This window comes from Lagopus muta, chromosome 28, assembly GCF_023343835.1.
Source record: "Lagopus muta isolate bLagMut1 chromosome 28, bLagMut1 primary, whole genome shotgun sequence".
NCBI classification, from domain to species: Eukaryota; Metazoa; Chordata; class Aves; order Galliformes; family Phasianidae; genus Lagopus; species Lagopus muta.
The window spans coordinates 2,883,360-2,906,476 of record NC_064460.1 but is presented as its reverse complement, the minus strand read 5'-3'; the positions used below and the strand labels follow the sequence as shown (position 1 = coordinate 2,906,476).

Genomic DNA, 23,117 nt, shown 5'->3' with positions numbered 1-23,117 from the left:
ACCTTCGTATTGCTTTGAGGGGAGCCCTTTGCACTGCACCTGAGGTTGAGCCCTCGTGCATCTTGGGTCACCTCCCCCTCACACTGCCATCACCCCCCTCACCCCTAAACTTTGAGAGTCCCCATTGGGACCCTCACTCCCATCCCGTCCCTCTGAGCTCCCTCATGTCCCCCTCCCCCCTGCTCTGCCTTCACCCCATCCCTATGACCTCCAACCCAGGCCCTCATCAGATCCGTGCCCCCCGCTCCTGCCCCCCACCCTCTGACCACCCCTTAGGTAGCACTTCAGCTGGCCTTGTCCCCTGGATGGCAGGGATACATCCCACCCATGTGGCTCAGCCCTCCTGGTGTTGCCTCGTCCCCCTACCTGTCCCCAGGGCCACCTTCCCCCTCACTCTCCTGTGTCCATGTGTCTCTTCCAGCTGTGTCCCACACGTGTGTCCCTCTTCCCTCACCATGTACGCCTGTACAAAGTTCGTCACTGTTCCTGCGCTGGTGAGTGGTGACAGCTGGTGACAAAACATTGATGGGGTGACAAAGCTTCAACCCCAACATCCCATCCTGTCCCTCCGGTATGGGGCTGGACAGGAGTGACACGAAGTGGTGCTCTGGGTTCAGGTGGGAGAGAAATCTGGGGACACTTTTTGCATCTTTAAGGCCACAGACTGTGATTGGTGGTGGCTGGGGGGGCTGTGTTATGTCTCTCCCAGGAATGTGACAGAAGTCGTGCCTTGCAGGTGTGGAGGAGCCCGCGGGTGCTGTGCCAGCCTCTCTCTGCCTCCCTGCTCAGCATTCCCAATGCACGGATGGAGCAGGTAATGTGGTGGGGGGACAAATAGGGATCAGGGGGATTCTGACATGAGGTGGACATGGGGAAGGAGCTTCACCCCGTGTCCTGGTTGGGGTCCTCAGGAGGTTGCAAGGGCATCAGTGGACAGAAATTAAGGTGTGAGGGAGGTGTGTTGCAGCCGCCTCTCCCACTCCACCTCTTGTCCCCCACCGTCCCATCTCCCAGGTGCACCCAAGTGCCCGTAGGACCATCGTGACAAGTGTGGCCCGCAGAGACATCGACAACCGCTGCCAAATTCATCGGTGCTGGTGCAGCCACTGTGGGGGTGGCCGGCTCCCGGGGCCGGCATCGGCACCGTCTTGGCAGCCTCATCATCGGCTATGCCAGGTGAGGAGGAGACGAGGGGGGAGGGCAGGGGAAGGCACAGCAGTTTGTGTCCCACTGACCGTGTCCCCTTTCCCCCAGGAACCCCTCGCTGAAGCAGCAGCTCTTCTCCTATGCCATCCTGGGCTTCGCCCTCTCTGAGGGCCATGGGGCTCTTCTGCCTGATGGTGGCCTTCCTTATCCTGTTTGCCATGTGACAGAGCCATGGCAGTGACGCGGTGACGGTGACAGTGCCTGCAGCCCAGGCACAGCTGTGAATGTCTGGCGTGGGGAGAGGTGAGCCCCGCTCCTTACCCTCGCCCCAACTGATTTGGGGAATAAATACGGTTGGATAATGGCTCTGTGTCCTCGTGCCTCCTTGGTGGCCCCAGGCCTTGTCACTTGGCTGGCCTGGGGAGAGCACAGCCCCACTGGGTGCTCTGGTGAGTGATGGTGTCCCCAGACTTGTGCTGAGTCCTCTTATCTCCAGGGCTCTCAGCTGTGTCTTCAAGAGGTTGGAGGCATCAGTGATCGTGCTGGGGACAGCCAGGAGCCCACAGGGCATCGGTCCAGGTTGAGTCAGCTCCATGTTTGCCTCCCAGGGACATCCCCACGGGGACACCTGAGCAGCACCTGGGGTCAGGACCTGGGTGCAACCTGTCACTGGGCTGCGGGAGTCACGGCCACGTCCCCAGTTCTCCTAGGGTTCTCCTGCACCTCCTCAACCCTTCCTGCAGCCCCCAGCGTGACCCAGTTCTCTGCGCTGTTCTGTCGCGACATCTCCGTGTCGCCGTTCCCGCAGCGGGCGGAAGAACGCCGCGAGGGGAAGGGCGTGGCCAAAAGCCCCGCCCATGTGTAAACCACGCCCCTTTACAGCGAAGCTCCGCCTACCCAGTTCCGCCATTGGTGCCCGCGGCGGCGTCTCCTCCCCTCAGGTCTCGCGAGATCTCGGTGCGCAGGGCGGGCGGGGGTTTGGGGGGGGAGGGGGCCGGGCCCGGCTGAGGGGAGGCGGGAGCCCGAGCGCGAGACGCAGCCAGCGCGAGGCCCCGGCAGCGGCGGGCAGCGGCCCTCCCTGAGGTACGCGGCGGTTCCGGTGTGCTCGGTGAGGCCTCCCCGGTGACGCTTGGGGCAGCCCCGGAGGGAACGAAGGGCGGTGGGGAGCGTCGGCCCCTCCCCCCACAACTCTCCCCGAGTTTTCCTCAGGCGGCCGCTCTGCCCCCCCTACCCCCAACCCCACCCTCTTCCCGCCTCTCCGCTGACTGACGGCGCGCAGCGGCCAATGGGCTGCGCGGTAGGCCCTGAGTGACGGGCGTCTCGGCCAATGGCGGCGTGGATGGGTGCTGCCAGTGGGGAACGCCCCTCCCTTTGTGGGCGGGGCTGCGGGAGGCTGAGAGGGGGCCGGCGGTGCCGGAGGGGGAGCCGGGAGGCCTCGGGGGGGGGGGAGGGGAACGGGATGGGGGAAAAAGGGGGAGAATGGGGGGAGCTCAGGGACCCGGGGGGGCTCGGAGGTACAGGAGGGCTTTGGAGTGGGGGCCTCTTGGAGGGGGTGGAGGTCGTGGGGGGGATCTAGGAGTGGAGGGGGGTGTGGAGGAGCTGTAAAAGGGGGGGTGGAGGTCTCCATATGGGGATATGGTGGGACAGTGGAGGGGGGGGGGGGGTCCTTAGGGAGGTGGAAGGGTCCCGTGGGGGGCAGGAGAGGGGATTTGAGGGAGTTCTGAGGTTTGGGAGAGGCTCTGATAGGCAGAGCTGGGGAACCCCGAGGGGACGGGGGGGGTGTTGTGGGGTGGGGGGGGTGACCTGTGAGCCCACCCCGGAGTGCTGCATGGACTCGCAGCTCCCAGGCAGCGTCCAGAGGCCACAACGCAGCTGTGAGTGCCCCAGCGTTGGGGTGGGAGATGGGGGCTCTGTGCCAACCCCCACCCCACCCACCTCCAGGGCGATCCCCATAGCACAGAGGGAGATCTGCAAGCAGCAGAATGTGGGGAATTTGGTGTTTGCTTCCCCAGCGCTGACCCTAGTGGCTCATTCTCGCTGGGGGGCTCTGGGAGCACTGAAGCATTGCGGTGCCTCTGGGCAGCTCCAGTTTGTGAGCACGGCTTCAGAGTTGCTTTGTAGAATTGTCAGCGTGGGATCGTGCAGCTATAATGGAGAGCTGAAAAGATGGTGGGGGGCCTGGAGCGTCTCTCTGATGGGAAAGACTGATTGCTCTTGGGGCTGTTCAGCCTGGAGGAAAGAAGGCTGATGTCAGGGGCTGAACTGCTGGAAAGGAGCTCTGCAGAGAGGGACGTGGGGTCCTGGTGGCTGGCAGGATGACCACGAACCAGCAGTGTGGTCTGGTGGCCAAAAAGGCCAATGGTTGCTTGGGGTCACTGCACAGAGCACGGCCAGCAGGGCAGGGAGGTGCTCCCCACTCTGCTCTGTGCTGGGGAGGCACCATCTGGAGCACTGGGCCCCCAGTTCAGAGCCCCAGTTCAGACTGGGAAGTGCTGGGAGAGCCCCACAGAGCATGCAGAGCTGTGGGGACAGACTGAGAGCCCCGGGGGCTGAGCACCTCAGGGGAGAGAAGGTGAGAGGGGATCTGCTCAGTGCTGATCAATATCTCCAACCCTTACAGTTCTGTCGCCGCCTGGTTGAGGTGTGTGTTGTGCCAATAAGCTCCTCATCCTGCACAGCTCCAGCGCTCTGCGCTGCCCTCTCCTCGCTGCGTCCCACCGTTATCTTTGTGAAGTTATCCCTTCTCTCCCTGCTCAGGCCCCTTCCAACCACGACGTTCCAGCGTAACATGGAGGAGTCCAACACGAAGGCGTTGCTCTCACTTCAGCAGGCTGCCCGATTTGCTTTGCCTCGCTCTCTGAGTAGGGCCTTTTTTTTTCTTTGTTTTTTGGCCAGCGGCGCTCAAGTCTGAAGGGATTGTCTGGGTTCTTTGCAAACTGCTTTAAAAATAGTTGTCACTGAAATGCAGTCGTTTCTGGAGGGGAATTCGGCTGCAGTTCTGAACCACGGGCTTTGTTGGATGGTTTTCTTGGATTGGGATTTTCTCGGTGGGGGCTAAGAATAACTTCACTGTTTAAAAGCGGGAGGAGAAGTCTGTGGGAGGTGGATTCGACAGCCAGATTTCTGAAAATGAGTAGGTTAACGTCCTCGCCTCCTTGTTCTGTGAAGTGAGAGATGTGCATTTGCCTTCTGTGACGCGAGTGCAGGGATTGGTGTCAACCAAGCTTCATCTCTTTGGCGGGCTGGAGAGTGCTGGAGTGCTTGCTTGCCTTTGGTGTTAGAACAAGCAACCCCAAAAGCTGCGGGGTTCGGCTGATGGGGAGCACATCAGCAATGGGAATCAGAGAACTGTGGGACGGTTGGGATGGAAGGGTCCTGAAAGACCACAGAACCCCAGGATGGTTGGGTTGGAAGGGCCTTAAAGCCCCCCCTCCGTCCCACCCTTTGCCCTGGGCTGCTCCCACCCCCATCAGCCGCCCAGGTTCCCATCTGTGGCCCTGTGAACCTCCAGGGATGGGGCACCCACACTTCTGGGCAGCACTGCCAAGAATTCCCACATCTCAGTCAGATTTCCCCCTCCTGGAGCTCTGCTTCTTAGCAGCACCTTCTATTCTGCCCCTCTCCCCAGCCTGGAAGCCCTGAAGTGGGACAATGCGCAGCACCCAGCGAGCTCACTGCAGTGAGAACTTTTACATCTCCTTAATTGTGTGCCAATCCTTTGCTTGTACCTAATTGCAGAACTGCTAAACACTTCCTCTGCCTTTTGGCACTTGCCTGTCAACCAGCTAAAAATGATCTGTCCACCTTCCTCAGCGCTCAGCCCAGCTCCACGCCCAGTTATTTTAATCTTCCCCTGTAAATCAATCCCTCCAGTCTGCTTAACCTCCGTTTTCCTGAATGCCTTCCAGTTTGCCAGAATCCCTCTGGTGGCTCTGAGCTGGACGTGGTTCCCTGCAGCTCTGAGGCTCTGCGCTGCCTCCCAGGTTATGAAGAAGGGAAAGCATTACAAAAGCTTTGAAATGAGTCGAAAGCTTCCAATTGCATTTTCGAGTTTCGCTCCAACGTAACTTTCACCCCACGCTGAGGGGGTGTTACTGGCATTTATTTGTACTAATTCTTACTCTGCTCATATCTCTGCTCTCTCGAGGTTCCTGGTTTTCCAGCATTTGTGCGTTTGGTGCTCTGATATTTTCTTTTCTTTTTCTTTTCCCCTCGGTGTGATTTCTGGAGCTGCTGGGTGAAAACGAACTTCCTGTAGAGCCTGCAGTTGGGCACACAGCTTGCTGTGCTTCTGATGCCTTTCTTCAGCAATTCAGTGGGGCTGTGGTGAGCCTGGATGAGCTGCAGTCCGTGTGGCACAGCAGCGTGTAGAGGAGCAGGCAGGAATAATGGGACCCGGCTGCAAGGCTGTGACTTCTCATCAGTGCCTTTATTCAGAGCCCCTGGGATCTCAGCTGTGGGAGCAGGGCTGTAGGAAGGTCTGTGCGTGCTGTAGGGCAGGCAATAGGTTTCCTTCCCCTCTTCTGAAAGGGGGAAGTTTGGGTGCTGGGCTGGCAGCAGGGAGGAGAGCGGTGCCCCGTGCCCAGCAGGGCTCACTGTGCTCCATCAGCACAGCGCAGGGTGGTGGCTGAGAGCTGCAGGAGCCCTTTGGGGTGTGCATAGCGCTGGGGACATCAGGGCATGGCCACACGGCCGCCCAGCACACGTGGGGGCAGTGCTGGTGGTGCACAGTGTTGTACAGAATGCGTTACCAGAGGATCTCTTTGGTTGGATATCGTTTTGGATTCGTTTTCTTTGGTTTTATTTCCTGGGCTCCATCAGCACAGGGGTGGCAGCAGGGGCACGGAGGTGATGGCCCCCCTCTGCTCTGCTCTTGTGAGGCCCCATCTGCAGCACTGCGTCCAGGGCTGGAGCCCCCAGGACAGGAAAGGCAGGGAGCTGTTGGAGAGGGTCCAGAGGAGCTGGAGATGAGCAGGGGACTGGAGCAGCTCCCCTATGAAGCCAGGCTGAGGGAGCTGGGCTCATCCAGCATGGAGAAGAGAAGCTGGGGGTGAGCTGAGTGCAGCCTGCAGTGCCTGAAGGGAGCCTGCAGACAGGAGGGGAAGCAGCTCTGTGCAAGGGGAGATGAGAGCAGGACGAGGGGGAAATGAAGTTGAAGGAGGGGCAGATGAGAGGTTGGATGTCAGGGAAGTTGTGTGCTGTGAGAGCAGTGAGGGGCTGAACAGCTGCCCAGAGAGGCTGCGATGCCCCGTCCATCCCTGGAGGTGTTGGAGGCTGGATGGGGCCCTGGGCAGCCTGGGCTGCTGTGAAACGTGGAGGTTGGTGGCCCTGCATGCAGCAGGGGGGTTGAGATTCGTGATCCTTCTGAGCCCACCACAGGTTCCCATCCACCACACCAGCCTCTGCCACATCTCATCATTGCTGACAGATCCCCACTCGTGTCCCTTGGGAGTCCCCAGCAGATGGGTGCCCACACTGCGCCCGCAGCCCTGGCTTCCTGGCCGTGCCCTGCGGTGATGTTCTTTGCTCAGCCGCATTCTCCCTCGTGTTTTTCTTCTGTTTGGCTGCAATTAGCCTTGGCTGCTGGGAGCCTTCCTTAATTGTTTCTCTGAAGCTCAGCTTTGTCATCTTCCAGGAGGTTTCTTGCTGTTCTTTCCACCCTTTGCCACACCTGGTTGGACACGCGTGAGCGCACCCAGCCATCCGGCAGCCCCTGCGTAGCACGCGCTGCGCCGCGCCGCGTGCCAAAGCTTGACATTTGTTTTTAAAACATGATTAATTCAGTGCCTTAAACAACTCCAACGCAGTGCGGTTTCACCAGGGCTAAACCCAGCTTTCGTTGCTGGCTAATTACTGAGCGGGAACAACTTTCTTGGATTGCACCTCTTCTCTCCAAGCCCTGCACGCTCGGCTGGGAGGCCCGGCTAGCTGTGGTGAGCTCTCCTGTCTCCATGCAGGAGCAGGGACTGCTGTCCCACACGGGGACCAAAGCAGAGCAGAGCTCCAGGATGCCAGCACGGCCATTTGTTGCACTTCCCAACAGCTCAGCTCGCAGGGATTGCCAGCAGAGCTGGCCCTGCAGCGGTCTGGAACGCTGCTGTGCCGTCCCACCCTCGTGCAGGAGATGCAGTGCCAGCTGCTTGGCCAGCAAACAAAGCGCTGGGCCGTGCTGCGCCATGCAGGGATTTCTCCCTGCACGCTCAGCCTCGTCTCTGAGCTCTCTTTGTGAGGCACAGCCACGAGCAGACCCCCTGCAGGAGAAGCACCACGAAGGTGTTTTCCCCCCCCCCTTTCTCAAACTGCTTTGCTATGAAATGCTCGCTGTGCTTTTGGTTCCGAAGAGCAAAGCTGCAAAGTTCTCCACTTCCCTGCTGTTGAGGACGGGCTTGCCATGCTCTCAGTGCTGCTTCTCGCCCAGTGCTTATGCAGCTTTCTCATTTCTTTCCTGTTATTTTTTTCCCCTTATAGAGCTGTTTGCAGCCCTCGCTCCGAATACCATTGTTGCTATTAAAAATAACATTTAAAAAAACCCCCAAAGGCAGCCTTTCACAAACCAGCATATGAAGGACTTGGCTGGAGGTGGACTTGGCAGCGCTGGGGAATAAAGCAGGGTGTATTTATACCTGAGTGACTGCGCTGAGCTGCGTTTCTACCCTTTAACTGCTTCCAAACGTGAGTAAAGCAGGCTTAGAGCAGAACACGGCGCTGCGTTTGCTGCCAAATGCTTTCGTTGGTGCTGAGTGTGCAGAAGGACCGAGCCTTTGTGGTGCAAAGCAGGTGCTGCTGCTTGTGGCCCTGGTCGAAGGTGCTGGAAACCCATGGGGGCTTTTTGGAAGCGAGGGGCTGCTGCTGGCCAAGCAGCCATGGGTTTGCCATTGCATTACAGCTGTAACAACACGTGGAGTTTGCTTCCCCCCCACGTTGCTGTCGTTGCAGTGGAGCTTTGGGGGGATGGGGGGGGTGTTGGCCGTGTCTCCTGCCGTCCCCCATGGCAGCAAGGTCCCCCTCTTTGTGTGTGTGGTGGTGGAACAGGGCTGGGTGAGGAGCAGGGGGGTGGTGATGGCAACGGGGAGTCAGCTGTTGGGGCAGCGAAATGTGAGAGCAGCCACGGCGAGCGCCTGCGGTGCAGATTTTACTGCCTGCAAATGGGGCCGAGGAGGCCTGCCTGCAAGCTTGGCTGGATTGGAAGGAGTTTATAGAAGAGCATTGCTCATCACCTGCGCAGTGCTCACGCTGAGCGAAGCCAACAAGACGTGGTTGTGGACGTCACCCTGAGCGCAGAGCGGCGCCTCGACCAGCAGATGTGCTGTGATGGAGCTGCTGAGAGAGGCCCCGCGCCGCCTTCCTCTGGATGCTTTTCATCTATCTGCCCTCTGCTGCCTTGCCTTTGCTTTTGGGAAGCTCCGTGCCCTCGTATGAGCAGCGTTTCGGTCGCTGAATCCATCAGCTGCGTGAGGTTTTGAATGGATGCGTGCTGTATGTAGGAAACGGTTGCTTTGTTCACGGCTGAAAGGCAAATCGCTCCAAAGGTGGAAAGCAGCTCCGGTCAAACAGTCACGTGTTGAATTTGCAGCCATGCCTTTGATTTGGAGGATTTCTTACTCCCCTCTGATTTTAGGCCTCGCGTATCAAGTAATGATTCCACAAAGCGTTGCGCCTCCCAATGCTGTGTCAATACAAACTCCCGCCTGCAGCGTAAATAACAACAGGTGGGACAAAGTATTTTTCCTTTACAACAGCCCTCAAACAGAGCTCTGTGCTGAGCCCCCCCGTCCTGCTGCTGCTGCTCCCATGGCTTTCATTCCTGGGCAGTGCTTCATCCGCAGGCAGCGCTTCCATCAGAGCCTCGCAGCACCACGCAGCCCTGACTGGGATCTGCCATAGAGCTGCTCACACACCATCACCAGGAGAAACACATCCGAGTTTCACTCGGGCTCTTCAGTCCCATTTTTGGGTTTCCTTTTTTCTTCTTCTCACTTCCATTGAAACATGGGCTCTTATGGACTGAATAATTTCAGGAAACGGGGTTGCAATTTTAGGTCACTTTGGCATTTCCTCGATAAAGCGGCGCGTTCCGCAGGGCCTGTCACAGCTCTGCAGTCATTATCTCTGCTCAGTGAGAAGCATGCGGCTCTCTGAGGTTTTTCTCCCTTTCCTCAACTTGAGTTATTTCTCTCTCCTGTAGCAGATCTGCAGCACGCTGTGAAGGCACACACACACACACACAAACCCAAAGATGTATTGCTGCTAATGAAGGAGTGTAGGGAGACCCGGGGCTGCCGGCTGCTTTTTGGAGATGCTTTTTGCTCCGTTTGCTGCAGACCTGAGGGCAATGCCCTTAGAAATCCCACCGGTGATCTGTTCTGAGCATCTTTTCCTGCAGGCTGCGGTTGGTGGTGGCAAGAAGGAGGGAAGCAGAGGTTGTGGGGAGGTTTGTGCTGTGGTGCTCAGTGCTGGGCGCAGGTCTGCTCTCCCCTGCTGTCCTTCTGGGTTCACACTCAGGTTGTTTTGTTCCCTGTGTCTGTGCTTAGCAGAGGAGCGGCGTCTGCCCACGTCTCAGAGCTGGGAGTTCAGTTGGTTTGACCTCCAGCTCAGGGTCTTCTGTGCTGCTCCCCCTAAGCTGGAGAGGTCCTGCAGCGGTGATGAACCATGATTTGAGCCTTGCTGCTGCTTGAGGAGCTGCTCTGTGCTCCCACCAAATCATATCCTGGTGCTCTGCCCGCTGCTGGAGTCCTTCAGCCCTTCTCTTACCAGAAACTGGAAGGGGAAGCACAATTCTGCCTTGTGAGTAATTGGACTATGGTTTAGAAATGATCTTTCCTCCATCTTCTTGCCTGGGGAAGTTGCTGACTTGCTGGTTTGTGTTGGATTTTGTCTCATATTCATCAAAGGCTTCCAGACCCTTTGGACAGATGCCTTTTTGTGTTAGGAATCCGATACTTGGCACTTCACTAGAGAAACCTTGCTCGTGTTAAAGCCTTGTTGTGCCAAGCAAGGGCTGCTCTGGCAATGTTTGGTGAGGGAAGGCATTTCAAGAGAAGCCACTGTTTGTTTCCCAGCAATCTGCTGGTGAAAGGAGGAGCAGGAGGATGCACAGAGGACGGGGCCAACTCTGCTCAGTGGGTGCCCAGCAATGGGACAAGGGGTGATGGGCACAAAATAAAACCCAGGCAGGACTTTGCTGTGAGGTGCCTTGGAGAGGTGGGGGGGGGGGGGAGGAGAGAGGGGTCCCCAAACCCACCTGCGTGCTTCCCTCACCCTTCAGCTGTGTGTGACCCCCAGCATCGTGCTGTGCTGTGTGGGCAGCCCTGCAGCGTGGCTGGGAGCTGATGTGGGACCTCCATAGCACCTCTCCCCCATCAGAGGCCAGGCCAGATCTGATCTGGAGGTTGGCCAGGGCCAGGAGGAGGACGGTGGACATCCAGGCTCTGCTAACGGCTCTTATCCTGCCAGCCCCTGGCGTGGAAGCAGGGTTAAGGAATGGCACTTTTTGTTATGGTAACAGTAAACTTGTGACTGTTTACAAGAGTTATAAACAGGGAGTTGTGTGGCTGGGAGGACTGGTGGAAGCTGTGCTGGGGAAAGCATTCTGGCTGCCCGGGGCTCATAAACCGAGGGGTTTGTTGATCTTACTCTAAGGGAAAGCTTTTCTAGTCCCAGCCGGGTGCCTTTGGCTGATGTGCTGCCCCAGGGCTCTGGTAATCCTGTGCTGGGGTTTTACATCTGACAGGACGCTGACAGTGCCTCCCTGTCCCATCTCGTGTGTGTCTGGAGGAGGACAGCAGCTCTTGGTGGCGGCTGCTGCTTGGTGTGAGATGTGAGCCTTTTCCCAAAGCCTGTGGGAATCTCTCGTTTGTCGCTGTGCTGCTCCACGTGCTGCTGTCTGCTTCGTGGTGCCTGCTAGGAAGGGACATCCTGCTAACGGCAGCTGCTGCTCACAGCGCTGCTGCAGCTCCAGGGCTGCTGGGTGGCTCTTGCAGGCAGGGAGCAAGGATGCATTGGGTGCTGTGTGGATCCCACAGCTCGCCAGCAGGCCTGTGGTTGAGGATTATCCCGTGGCCGTGCTGTGCAGGCTCCGAGCATCTTTCTCCAAGCTGTTCCTTTCCTTTCCTTTCCTTTCCTTTCCTTCCTTTCCTTTCCTTTCCTTTCCTTTTCCTTTCCTTTCCTTTCCTTTCCTTTCCTTTCCTTTCCTTTCCTTTCCTTTCCTTTCCTCTCCTCTCCTCCTCCTCTCCTCTCCTCTCCTCTCCTCTCCTCTCCTCTCCTCTCCTCTCCTCTCCTCTCCTCTCCTCTCCTCTCCTCTCCTCTCCTCTCCTCTCTCTCCTCTCATCCTCTCCTCTCCTCTCCTCTCCTCTCCTCTCCTCTCCTCTCCTCTCCTCTCCTCCTCTCCTCTCCCTCTCCTCTCCTCTCCTCTCCTCTCCTCTCCTCTCCTCTCCTGCAGGCTGAGATTGGTGGTGGCACGAAGGAGGGAAGCAGAGGCTGTGGGGAGGCTCAGAGCCGTGCAGTCAGGAGGGACCCCCTTGGACTTTTGCTTTTACTCCGAGCCGTAGGTGAACTCGTAATGACTTGTTAAATATGGCGTGTCCATGGGAGATTTACCTCGTGCTAGTTCCTTGCCAATATTCCAGTTTATACAGTTGGGTTTACTTTATCAAGCTTATAAAGCATCAGGGTGTTGCGCCTCTGAAGCAGATTTTACAGCGCTGGCTTTTGGCGTTCTTTCCCAGCTGACAGCTTTAAGCTCGCCTGTCGCTTTTTGGTTGCAAAGCAAACATTCTCACTCCTTCCCTCACACCCCAGAATAACTCTGAAGTCAAAGCCTGGGGCTCCCAGCAGCCTGCATGCTCCCACTGGGTGCCGTCCTCCCTGCAGAGCCCTCAGCACATCTCTGGGCGTGAGAGATGGTGATGGAGAGGTGAGCAGAGAGCCGGGCAGCTCAGGGGAGGAGTGGGGAGCTTCCCTGAGAGCCTGCAGGCACCAAAGTGGGGCTGAGCGCCGGCAGCCGCTTCCAGTGGAGCTCAGCAAGGAGCTGAGGGCAGCTGGGGCAGCCGGGCTGTGCCTGCTGTGCATCCAAGCGGCTGCTCTGCCTAAAAAGGAAGAACCTCTCTTCGTTTTTGATGGCACCTGAAGGTGGGTTTGGTGGGGCTGTGTGTTGGGGTGGGGATGGCAGCTCCAAATGCAGCCGGGTGCGCTGGGATGGAGCCTGGTCCCCTGTGTGCCTTTCAGGGCGGCTGTTTGAGGGGCTGCTGCTCTCTGGCTCCAGATTTCAGCTGAGCGTGGGTTTGGAAGGTCAGGAAACACAAAGCAGAGAGCTGTGAATGGCTGCACTTAGACAAATAATAAAAGAGCCTTTCCTGGAACGGTCTCAAAGCAACATGTTTCCTTCCTTGCATTTTAGTGGGAAATCTCTTACTATTTTTGAAAGCCTGGGGCAGTGCCTTACGCTTCCTCCTGTTTGGGGCAGTGGCCTAGAAATGGCCATCGCTCTGCCTTTCCTTCCCTCGTGCTTATCCAGCAGCGCTGTGCTTTTCATTGCGCTCAACCTTCCCCCTCGCAGTTCCTGCTCCCAGCGGCAATTACCGATTCTGCACCGAGCCTGCCTGCAATCTCGTCTATTCCTCCGGATAAGATGTATGCCGCGGCACAGATCCTGTGCAGCCATCCATAATAATCTCGTTTATTGTGGTTTTATCTCTCCTTCCCAGTAGCGATGTACTGCCTGTCCTTGGGGCTCCTCTGGTGTCTTGAGCACCATTTGTGTTTGAATAGGCTTGTTTGTATCGAGGCTCCGCTTGTTAATGCTCTTGGCACGGCTCCCAGGTCTCAACAAAGTTACCCAAATTGATCTGGGATGGCCTTGTGACTCATTAGTCTGCGAGAATTAATCCCATGTAGCTCAGCCTCATCAAAACCCAACTCCTCGCTCCGTTGCTGCCTTTCACACGAGCTGCGGTGGGCAGGGAGGTGGGAGCTGCGTGCTGCACTGCTCCCGGCTGGCCCAGCTCCCTGCAGGAGGATGCGGGGATCCTCGCCGCGTTGGCATTCTCTCACAAAAGCTGTCCCCCCCTTTTCCACGTCCTCCACCCTTCTCAAAAGCTCTTTGCCCTGTTTGGCAGCACGGGAGGACCTCAAACAGGTTTTTCTCTGTTGCCCATCGGTGGAAAGGCACCTTGCCTCCAGCTGCGCCCTGCTCAGGCTTGTTGCTGCACGCTGGGGCTGTTGGCTGCTCTGGGCTGCTGGGCTGCTGTGCTGCGCTCTGCTGGGCTGCCACGCACTGATGAGAGCTGCGTCGTCGTTTTGGAGAGCAGAACGACTCAACCCACAGCAGCCACACGTGGGGTGGGAGCGCAGCAGCCTCGTACAGAGCACAGAGCTGATCCCACCCACAGCCATGTGCTTCCCTGCCCGAAGCCAGCAGCCCTTCTCTTCGTGCTCTGCATCTCTCCGCTCACAGCCGGGTCCCCAGCAGCTCCTTTCTCTCCGTGTCCCCATCTCCAGTGGTTCTGCTAATTTTGCAGCTCATCCTTCGGGCGTGTGAATGGTAGCAGAGAGCACACAGCACGTCAGCAGAGCGTGCCGTTTGCTTTTGTTTTCTGTTCCACTTTCAGCCTATTTTTAGGAGGTGGCTCTGCAGCTCTTTTGGTTTTGTTTCATAGTTGGTGCAAACCTCTAGCTTTAATTTTGTGGTCATATTAATATAAAGTTTATCCTTCTGATTTATGGGAACGAACCATAAATGTGCTGGTGCTGGGAAACCAGGGAGCGCATCCCTGCAGGGTGGGGAGCCGTGCTGTGCCATGGGGCTGGGATGTGCCATGGGGCTGGGATGTGCCATGGGGCTGGGCTATGGGGCTGTGGCATGGGGCTGGGCCATGGGGCTGGGCCATGGGGCTGGGCTGTGGCATGAGGCTGGGCTATGGGGCTGTGGCATGGGGCTGGGCTATGGGGCTGTGCCATGGGGCTGTGGCATGGGGCTGGGCCATGGGGCTGGGCTGTGCTATGGGGTTATGCTGTGCTGTTGGGCTGTGCTATGAGGCTATGCCATGGGGATGTGCTGTGCTGTTTGGCTCTATTATGGGGCTATGCTGTGGGGCTATGCTGTGCCATGGGCTGAGCTATGAGGCTGTGCTGTGGGGCTGTGCTATGAGGCTATGCCATGGGGCTGGGCTGTGCTGTGCTGTGGGGCTGTGCTGTGCTCTTGGGCTGTACTATGGGCCTATGCCGTGGGGCTGTGCTGTGCCATGGGGCTGGACTATGGGGCTGTGGTGTGCTGTTGGGCTATGCTGTGGGGCTGTGTTGTGCCATGGGGCTGGGCTATAGGGCTGTGCTGTGCTGTTGGGCTGTGTTATGGGGCTATGCTGTGGGGCTATGCCGTGGGGCTGTGCCATGGGGCTATGCTGTGCTGTGGGGCTGTGCTGTGGGGCTGTGCTATGGGGCTGTGCTGTGCTGTGGGGCTGTGCTGTGCCATGGGGCTGAGCTATGCGGCTATGCTGTGCTGTGGGGCTGTGCTGTGGGGCTGTGCTATGGGGCTGTGCTATGGGGCTGTGCTGTGCTGTGGGGCTGTGCTATGGGGCTGTGCTGTGCTGTGGGGCTGTGCTATGGGGCTGTGCTGTGCTGTGGGGCTGTGCTGTGGGGCTGTGCTGTGCCATGGGGCTGTGCTATGGGACTGTGCTATGCCATGGGGCTGTGCTATGGGGCTGTGCTGTGCTGTGGGGCTGTGCTGGCACATTTGCAACAGAACAATTTCTGCATCCACCCGAGATTCGCTGGGATTTGAAGTATTTCAGCTTGTTTTGCAAGACACAGATGTAAGAGTGTTGGGCACAGGCATTCCTGCAATAACAATAGTCACATGCAAGCACAACAATAGAGCCTTATTTTTAGAGTGTTTTTCATACCAGCCCTGTCCCCCAGCGTTCAGCAGTTTGTGGTTGGGGATTTGTGCCATCTGGAGATGTTAAGGGGAAGGTTTTCAGTGGGGCTCTGTGAAGCGTGCACTGTTTGGAGACCCGTGGTGATGCAGGGGTGAGGGCTGTGTGTGGGGCCAGCTGGACGTGGGGCAGCAGCTCTGGGGGGGCTGAGGGGCATCCTATCCTGGTCTGCAGGCCGTGGTTGCTCATTGCTTCTGCAAATGGTGACTTGCATCTGCAGATCTTGGCTTCACGCTGCTTTCCAATCTTGACTCCTCGTCGGCAGTTGGCTGGAGCAGCTCTGTAACAGCTTTACCTGCATGGTGGCACGGATGAGGGCCATCGTGGGCACCCGGAGGGATGTGAGGCCTTTGCAGTGAGATGCATTTGTGGAAGAGTCCCCTGGGTAACAAACTGTACCAAAGAACAGCAGTCAGGCTGTGGCTGTTCCTGTGCTGCTCAAGTGAGGCTGTGGCCAAAACCGCGTCCCAGTGCGGCGCACTTCAGAAACCCTTCTGTGTAAAACTGACCTGAAAAGATGCAGAGCATCTCGGATGAAAGGGTCCATAAATGCCACAAGTGCTTTGGAAAACCTGCGTCCTGCTTCTTGTCTCTTTCTCCTAAAGTGTTTCCAAATGGAAGTTGTTGGAAATGGGTTCTGTGAGGTGCCAGCGCCGTCCTGGGGGAAATCCCGTTCAGGAAGGCTGGTCTTTCATTGCTGCTGTTGATGCGTGCAGTACATCTAATTTGTTTTAAGGGAGTGAAAATATTACCCCTAGGTGTCTGTCTAGACTAGGATAAGGGGCTTGGTTTTGTTCTTAATGGGTTGGTTAACGTGCTTTGGGACCACTTTGGTTTATGGACTGATTTACCGGGGGGAAAGCAGCATATGGGTTGGCTTTAATATCTGCAGGAAGAAGGAAACTTTTCAATAAAGGGAAAAATGTTGACGACTGAGGTAAACGAAGGGAGCTCACAGCCAGTCCAGCAGCCTCAATACCCAGAATGGCACCTTGGTGTGTGCTGCAGTGCCAGGGGAGCAGCAGGGATGGGGGGCAATGGTGGGGAAGGGCAGCGTTTCCCTATAGGATCGGGGAGCATTGAGGACAGCAGGGGAGGGAAATGAGCTGCAGAGCTGCACGAGGGGACGGCGCTGGGCAGGATTAGGGCTGGAACTCCTGTGTCTGCCTGCCTTCCTATTGCAGGGGCTGCATGGGATCCTTATGGTTGGAAAAGACCAGTTGGGATCATTGAACCCAACCTTCTGCACTTGCCATCCCCAGGATGGATTTTCCACGCGCGCCCGAATTGTTCTGAAGGGATTTCGCACGGTTTGAGTTCCGCAGGTGCTGATTTGATGCTTGGATTTGTTTGAGGGTTTCGTGTTTTAATTCTCTCGACTCTTCACAAGGGAATTATGCTGGCAGGTTCCAGGTGGGGCCGCTGAGCGCGTGATTTAGTGAGCAGCCTGCAGCCTGCTTGCTGAGTTGCACGCAGAATTGATGCCGCGTCTGCACCGCCGCCTTCACGCTCCTGACTCAGGTTTTCCAAAGCCTCAAAATAAAGTAGATCATCTCCAGTGGTTTCTTCATCAGAGCAATAATGGGAGCTTAACTTCAGGAAAAAGTCATCCTCGTCAGCGCTGACACCCGTGGGTAAGCAGTGAAGTGGTGAGCAGTGCAGAGATGAGCAGCGTGCCCTCGTCCTGCCATTGAGGGCATAGAATCATAGAACCATAGAATCCCCAAGGTTGGAAAAGACCTCCAAGCTCATCCAGTCCAACCGTTCCCCCATTCCCAACAGCTCCCACTGAACCCCGTCCCTCAACACAGCATCCAGCCTTTCCTTCAACACCCCCAGGCTCGGTGCCTCCCCCACCTCCCTGTGCATCCATTGCAGTGCTGACCACCCTTTCTGAACAGTAATACTTCCTCATGTCCAGCCTGAATCTCCCCTGCAGCTTGAAGCCATTCCCTCTGCTCCTATCACTGATGACACGAGAGCAGAGGCCGACCCCCAGCTCACTGCAGCCTCCCTTCAGGTTGCATCCTCTTGTGAGGCTCTGCTTGCTTTGGCTGCAGGTTGCAGCTGAAGGTGGGGATGAGATCCGCTGCAGAGATGTTGGAAGCCAGGCTGGTGTTGGTGGTTTCCTGCATGCTGTGCATCCCTTGGTTCCCAACCCAGGGGTGCTGCTGGGCAGTGCAGCTCTGGGGGCCGCCTTGAAGCGTGGCTTTGGGTTTGCTTCTTGCAGGCGGCCCCTACTTGTGTGCTTGTTAGTAGGGCAAGAGAGGAAACCACACGTGAGCTATGGCAGCATGGTGTGCTTGCCTTGGAAGTGACTTTCCAGTTGTCTATGGTGCAGCTGCCCGTCAGCTTTGTGCTGACAGAGCTCTGAAGCACACTTTGGTGATCTGTCTGCGTTTCCTCGCTTCCCCTCACCATTCCCAACATGCTAAAAATCATCAAAGCGGTGAAATACTGTCCCACGCCGCAGGAAGAGGGATGGGAGCGTGTTGCTGGTATCCAATCATCTGCTTATCCTGCCTGTTCTTAAGAAGAGAATTTATTGAAGCAATTTATCCTGACTAAATGCGATATAAATCTGAGCACATGTATGTGCATAGCAGCCCTGTTCCATCGTGAACGAGAGGCTGAATCTGCCTTTAAAGAAGGAGGAAACCTTCCTGCTGCCGGCCCAGCAGCTCCAATGCGTGTTGTCCCCAGTTTGTGGCAGAGCTGTGCCATGGGATGGAGCTGGCAGGCACAGCACACAGCAGCACCGGGCTCTGCTTTGCTTCACATTGGTTTCCTTTGGCTCGCTTTGCTTTGCTTTGCTTTGGTTTCCCCCTTTCTCATTCTCTTTGGGCCCTTGGAGCCTCAGCAGCCGTGGCTGATCCGTTTCTTTTGTTTCTCAGGCAGTTTTAATTCACGTTGGAACTGTGGGCTTTGGGCTCTGCTGTTCTTGTTGGGAAGGCAGAGGGTGGGATGGACAGATTTCCAACCTTAGCAGCTCAGCGTTGGCTGCCCTGGGAGACACAGCAGCTCCTTCCCATAATTTTGCCACGCGTTGGACAATAAGATTTGTTTGTTGATGAAACAGAAACATCCCCAACCTCATCCCACACCATCATACAAGGGCGACTTAAGCAGTGTGCAAACACTTCCAGCACTGAGCTCTTTGACAGCAGGGTGAGTTATGGCTTTTCTTGCAGCTCGGTGCCCTCACTGCTGGTTTTGTGGGGCAGCAGCATCACTGCTGTAATGTGGGCTGGCCTGGGAGCCTTTGGGTTTGGGGGTGAAGTTTGGGAGCCCTGAAGGCTCAAGGGTCCCCTTAAGCTCCAGGAGGAGCTTCCAGGCTCTTAGGATGGCCGTGCTGCTATTTCCATCCAGGAATCCTTTCCAGACATTCACCTCTGAGCCCCACAAGTGCAAACTTGTGCCCCCGGCTCTGGAAGCAGGGAAGCAACTTGTCAAAGCCTGCACGAATCAGTGACTAAATGCAGAGCGGAGAGGCTGGAAATAATGACTTGCTTCTACTTTCAGTGTGATGGACAACGCTGCCTGCAGCTCGTGTGCTGAGTGCCGTGAGGCACAAAGTGAGGCTGTGATGGGAAAACGAGATCCAGGCTGCCCAGCACAGCAGTTATCACACCTTTAGTCGCTCTGTATCCTCATGGCAGAGCTTTACCAGCCCCTGCACTGCAGTGAAATGACTCCAGTGCTGAGCTACAGTGTGCTGCATCCCAGCTGTTATCCTTTGTTCTTCCCTTACAGAAGAGCAGTGACTGGGTGGCCCTATGCTAGCACTGGGGAGCAAGGATTGTCTCTTGCCTCACCCAGCCTTGCGTTGCTCTGCTCAGCTAACAGCAATATTAGATGCTGTTCTTCTGGACTTGGAGTGCAGGTGACACAACGTATGAAGAATCTCTCCTTAAAAGCTGTGGGTGCCACATCCCTGCAGGTGCTCCTGGCCGTGGCTGAGGCCCTGGGCACCGCATCTGGTGCCTGATATGGTGGTTGGCAGCCAGCCCACGGCAGGGCTTGGATGTGAGATCCCTCCCAGCCCAACCGAGCTGCATTCCATTTGCAGCATTGTGCAGTCAATGCCAGCAGCGCTTTGGTACCGGGGGAAGGTTTGACCTCTCCATCTCTCCCTGCTCGAGGCTGCGCTGTGGGTAAAGCTTCATCTTCAGGGCTTCTGTGTGCCTTCAGAGCAGCTGCTGTGCTGCCCTGTGCTGGGACATTTGCTGGTATTGCATCTCCCTGCACAGTGCTGTCGCCTCTCAGTGCCCCACTGCGCCTCAGGTGGCGCTGGGATGTTTTTGCCCATCTTTACTGTCACTCTTGTCCCATTCTGGAGCGTTCTGCCCGCTGTCCTGTTCCACTCAGGATGTTTGTGGGTCTGTGTAGGCATTGCCATTCAGCTCCATAAACCCAAACCTCGATGCTGTGGGATCCCCCCCCTCCTTTTGGATGGGGAGCAACGAGCAGCTGCTTCTGCACAGCTTTGGGTTGGTGCTGTGCTGTGCTGCAAGGAGGTTCCGCCCTGCAGCCACACATTGGAGCCTCGCCTGGAAATTACCAAAGAATTTCTTTATTCCTCCTTAAACAACATCGATTTTGAGCAACAGGGGACCATTTTGCACCCCGTGTGCTCACCCTGCACTGCAAAGTTGCATTCTCAGGGCACCGTCCTATACCCAGCTCCTAAAAGCAGCGCCTCCCTCCCCATGGATGCATTCTGGTTGCTGTGCTTTCTGCTCCTGCACCCAGCCCTGGAGCACGGAGCTGCTGGAGCAGCCATGGCATTCTTTGCAAAGCAAAGGGAGAGCATTTGCTGCGTGATGGCTTTTTAAAACGCCGCGATGAAAACAGCAGTGGGTGGAGGGAATGGTTATTCCTCCAATTTGGGGCGGTGGGGGCGGCTTTATTTACTCTTATTTCTTATTAATAAGAGTGGCTTCACTCGGAGCATAATAGGAGCGAGTGTTTTGTTATCCTTGGCTGTAATCTGTGATAAACTGCCCCTGCCATCAGCCTCGTAGTTTACCCACTAGGGAGCCGGATTATTGCCTTGTAAAATGGAGCACCACTCCTATAATCCCTTAATTAATTAAATGACAAATTTTAGTTCTCTCCCATTGAAAATATAACTTGCACATAGAGAGGGCTTGGATTTATTCCACCGCTTCGCGCTCACACGTCGGGTTTTTTTTCCCCCCCCAAAGACCATGGCTGCCTTCACTCACTGCAATGCAGTGCGGGGTCGAAGCGGTGACCGATGCCTGGGGGTTGTGGGGCTCCATGTGGGGCAGCCCCACGTGGTTCCCAGCGGCCCTTTGCCCACAGGGCAGCACTTTTCCCATACATGAATCCAGCAGGGCCCTCCGCACGCCTCATTGCCGGGTCGCGTTGATCTCTGTTCCCCAATGGCGACGCAGGACGCGGCGATCTCCTCCTCCCTGATTAATTACAGTCCTGCACGTGGCTGCTTCTGCTCCAGGTATTTTAAATTCATTTCGTTTTTTTTTCCCTCCTTATTTAACAATTTCCTCCTTTCTGCTCTCTCCCCAGCGTAGCTGAGCTGCATGAAATATGGGCGACGACAGACCCTTCGTGTGCAACGCCCCCGGCTGCGGCCAGGTACCTGCACAGTGTGCTTTATTGTGAGCGTGTCGCTGTGAATCAAAGTGGCTGTTTTATCACTGAGGCAAAGAGTTTAAAGGCGGTGTTTTACGTGATCACTGGAGGTAATCAGATCGGAGGATTTGCAGTGTGTAAATCCCGGTTATGAGCGAGCGCCAGCGCTCCAACGTAATGAAACCTGCTGTGCTTTGTGGTGTGTTGTTATGCTGGCCTTGTGTTCCGCTGCACAGCGCGCACTGATCTCCATTCACGTCTGCCCACAGTGCTGCTGTCTCCTTTCAGGAGGGCAGAGGTTCGCTCTGTGTGGGTTGAGTTCTTTGCCATCTGCCTCAGTTGATGGTTTGTGTTACGCAGACCCCAAACTGTCGTCGTCTGTTCTGGGCTTGACAAAAAAACAGAAGGGAGAGAGAGAGGGAAAGGGAGAAAAAAGACCCCATTGTGACTTTTTGCTCTGTGGGTGACAATGGGTTGAGGTTTAACAAGGCCGAGTGTCGGGTCCTGCACTTTGGCCACCACAACCCCATGCAGCGTTACAGGCTTGGGGATGAGTGGTTGGATGACTGTGAAGAGGAAAGGGACCTTGGGGTGTTGGTTGATGCTCAGCTGAACATGAGCCCACAGTGTGCCCAGGTGGCCAAGAGGGCCAACAGCATCCTGGCCTGCATTAGGAATGGCCAGCAGGAGCAGGGAGGTGAGCATCCCCTGTACTCAGCACTGGTGAGGCCGCACCTCGAGTGCTGTGTTCAGTTTTGGGCCCCTCACTGCAAGAAAGACATTGAGGAGCGTGTGCAGAGAAGGGCAACGAAATGGTGAGGGGTCTGGAGCACAGGGCTGATGAGGAGAGGCTGAGGGAGCTGGGGTTGTTCAGTGTGGAGAAGAGGAGCTCAGGGGAGGCCTCAGTGCACTGTACAACTGCATGGAGGGAGGCTGTGGTGCAAAAGGGTCTGGCCTCTTCTCCCAGGCAAATAGCAGGAGCCGAGGAAACGGCCAGAAGTTGTAGCAGAGGAGGTTTAGGTTGGATATGAGGAGAAACTTTTTCTCTCAGAGGGTGGTCAGGCACTGGAATGGCTGCACAGGGAGGTGGTGGAGTCGCCGTCCCTGGTGGTGTTCAAGAGGCGCCTGGATGAGGAGCTGTGAGATGTGGTTTAGTGCTTGTGGCACTGATAGGAATGGGAGGGGGGTTGGACTGGATGATGCAGCTCGTTTCCAACCTTGTGATTCTGTGATTCTGTGACAAAGTGGAGTCGGCTGCGGCCATGCAAAGTGTTGGTGCAAACTGGGAGTGCTTGGAATGAGCTGCAGTCCATCCCAGCGCTGCGCCGCTGCGTCGGTGGGAGGAGCGCAGCATTGCACAACCCTGTGTGTTCTGCTGCAACGGGGACTGGGAGGAACCAGCACAGCCCTGGGTGGGGTGTGGACAGCTGGCATGGTCTGTTCTGAAGCGTTCTGACCTCAGAATGCAACTGTTAGGATGGAGAGGAAGGGGCTCCGTGCCTTCAGTGAGGCCTCCAGTGCCCTGTGTGCGCTGTGTGCTGCTGGCCACGACCCCATTGGGGGCTCTGACCCCCTGCAGGATCCCCCCGTCCCCCTTTCAGTTGGAATTAAGGATCACGTTGCATCCCATGCAAATTCTGTGACGTTTATTTTTGCCGTGCAGAAACGGGTCCAAAAAAAAGGACTCAAAACCTGCAGTTTTGGGGACTGCGGCTCTTTAACCGGCAGCACTTTGGCTCTGCTGCACTTTGCTCCCATCCACGTGCAGGTGATCTTCCTTCTTTTTTTTTGCAGGCTGCTTTTTATCCTGAACTTCTTTGCCTGTGAAATTGTGCAAGTCATTTATAAAATGTATTAGCTGCATTTGAGCACTTAATGATGTGAGCACCTCAATCATACAACCTTAAAATCGGATTCAAACAAGCAATTAAGGCAAACAACAATGTATTTAAATTTAATCTCCCACAATCTCCCACAAATGACATATAAAGGTGGTTGCTTCCTCCTTTCGCTGTTCCAGACTGCTGCTTATGGGTAATTCTGACAATTCTTCATGTTAATATTGAAATGTTCGAATCCAGGTAATTCATCCCGCTGTGATTCATTGTGATCCAGCCTGACCTCGCGCACGGCTTCCTGGAACGTCCTTCAGTACCCGTTCAAACCAGAGCATGTATGAAATAATGATGATCCAAGCTTGATTTAAAATATTTCCAGCGATGGAGAATTCACCGCAGCCCTCGCTTAAGTTGTTCTAACAGTTAATTGCTCTCTCTGGTGGGGAAGAATTGCCTTAATTCCAGTCTGGACCTGCTCGGCTGCAGCTCCTGGGCTGCGGATCTTATTCATTTTTGTTTGTTAGACAGCAAATCCTTCCTGGCAAATCTCTGTGGGTGTTTACCAACTGCTGGAGTCACCCTTTGC

The 23,117-nt window shown here is 56.1% G+C and overlaps 2 protein-coding genes across 2 annotated transcripts in view; both read left to right on the top strand.

Annotated features, from left to right (window-relative positions):
• The first annotated feature begins 268 nt into the window (after positions 1-268).
• LOC125685507 (ATP synthase F(0) complex subunit C1, mitochondrial-like) lies at positions 269-1,510 on the top strand. The gene is given in 6 exon segments (XM_048928581.1): positions 269-494; positions 737-814; positions 1,015-1,071; positions 1,073-1,176; positions 1,255-1,315; positions 1,317-1,510. Coding segments are annotated over 6 exon segments (543 nt in total). The 5' UTR covers positions 269-305; the 3' UTR covers positions 1,371-1,510.
• Positions 1,511-2,126: 616 nt separating this feature from the next.
• Positions 2,127-23,117, top strand: part of LOC125685500 (cyclic AMP-dependent transcription factor ATF-7) — a 53,742-nt gene continuing 32,751 nt past the window's right edge. The window contains exons 1-2 of the mRNA XM_048928566.1: positions 2,127-2,229; positions 20,628-20,696. Coding sequence (XP_048784523.1) covers positions 20,649-20,696 — 48 coding nt within the window. The 5' untranslated portion in view covers positions 2,127-2,229; positions 20,628-20,648. The remainder of the gene's footprint in view (positions 2,230-20,627; positions 20,697-23,117) is intronic.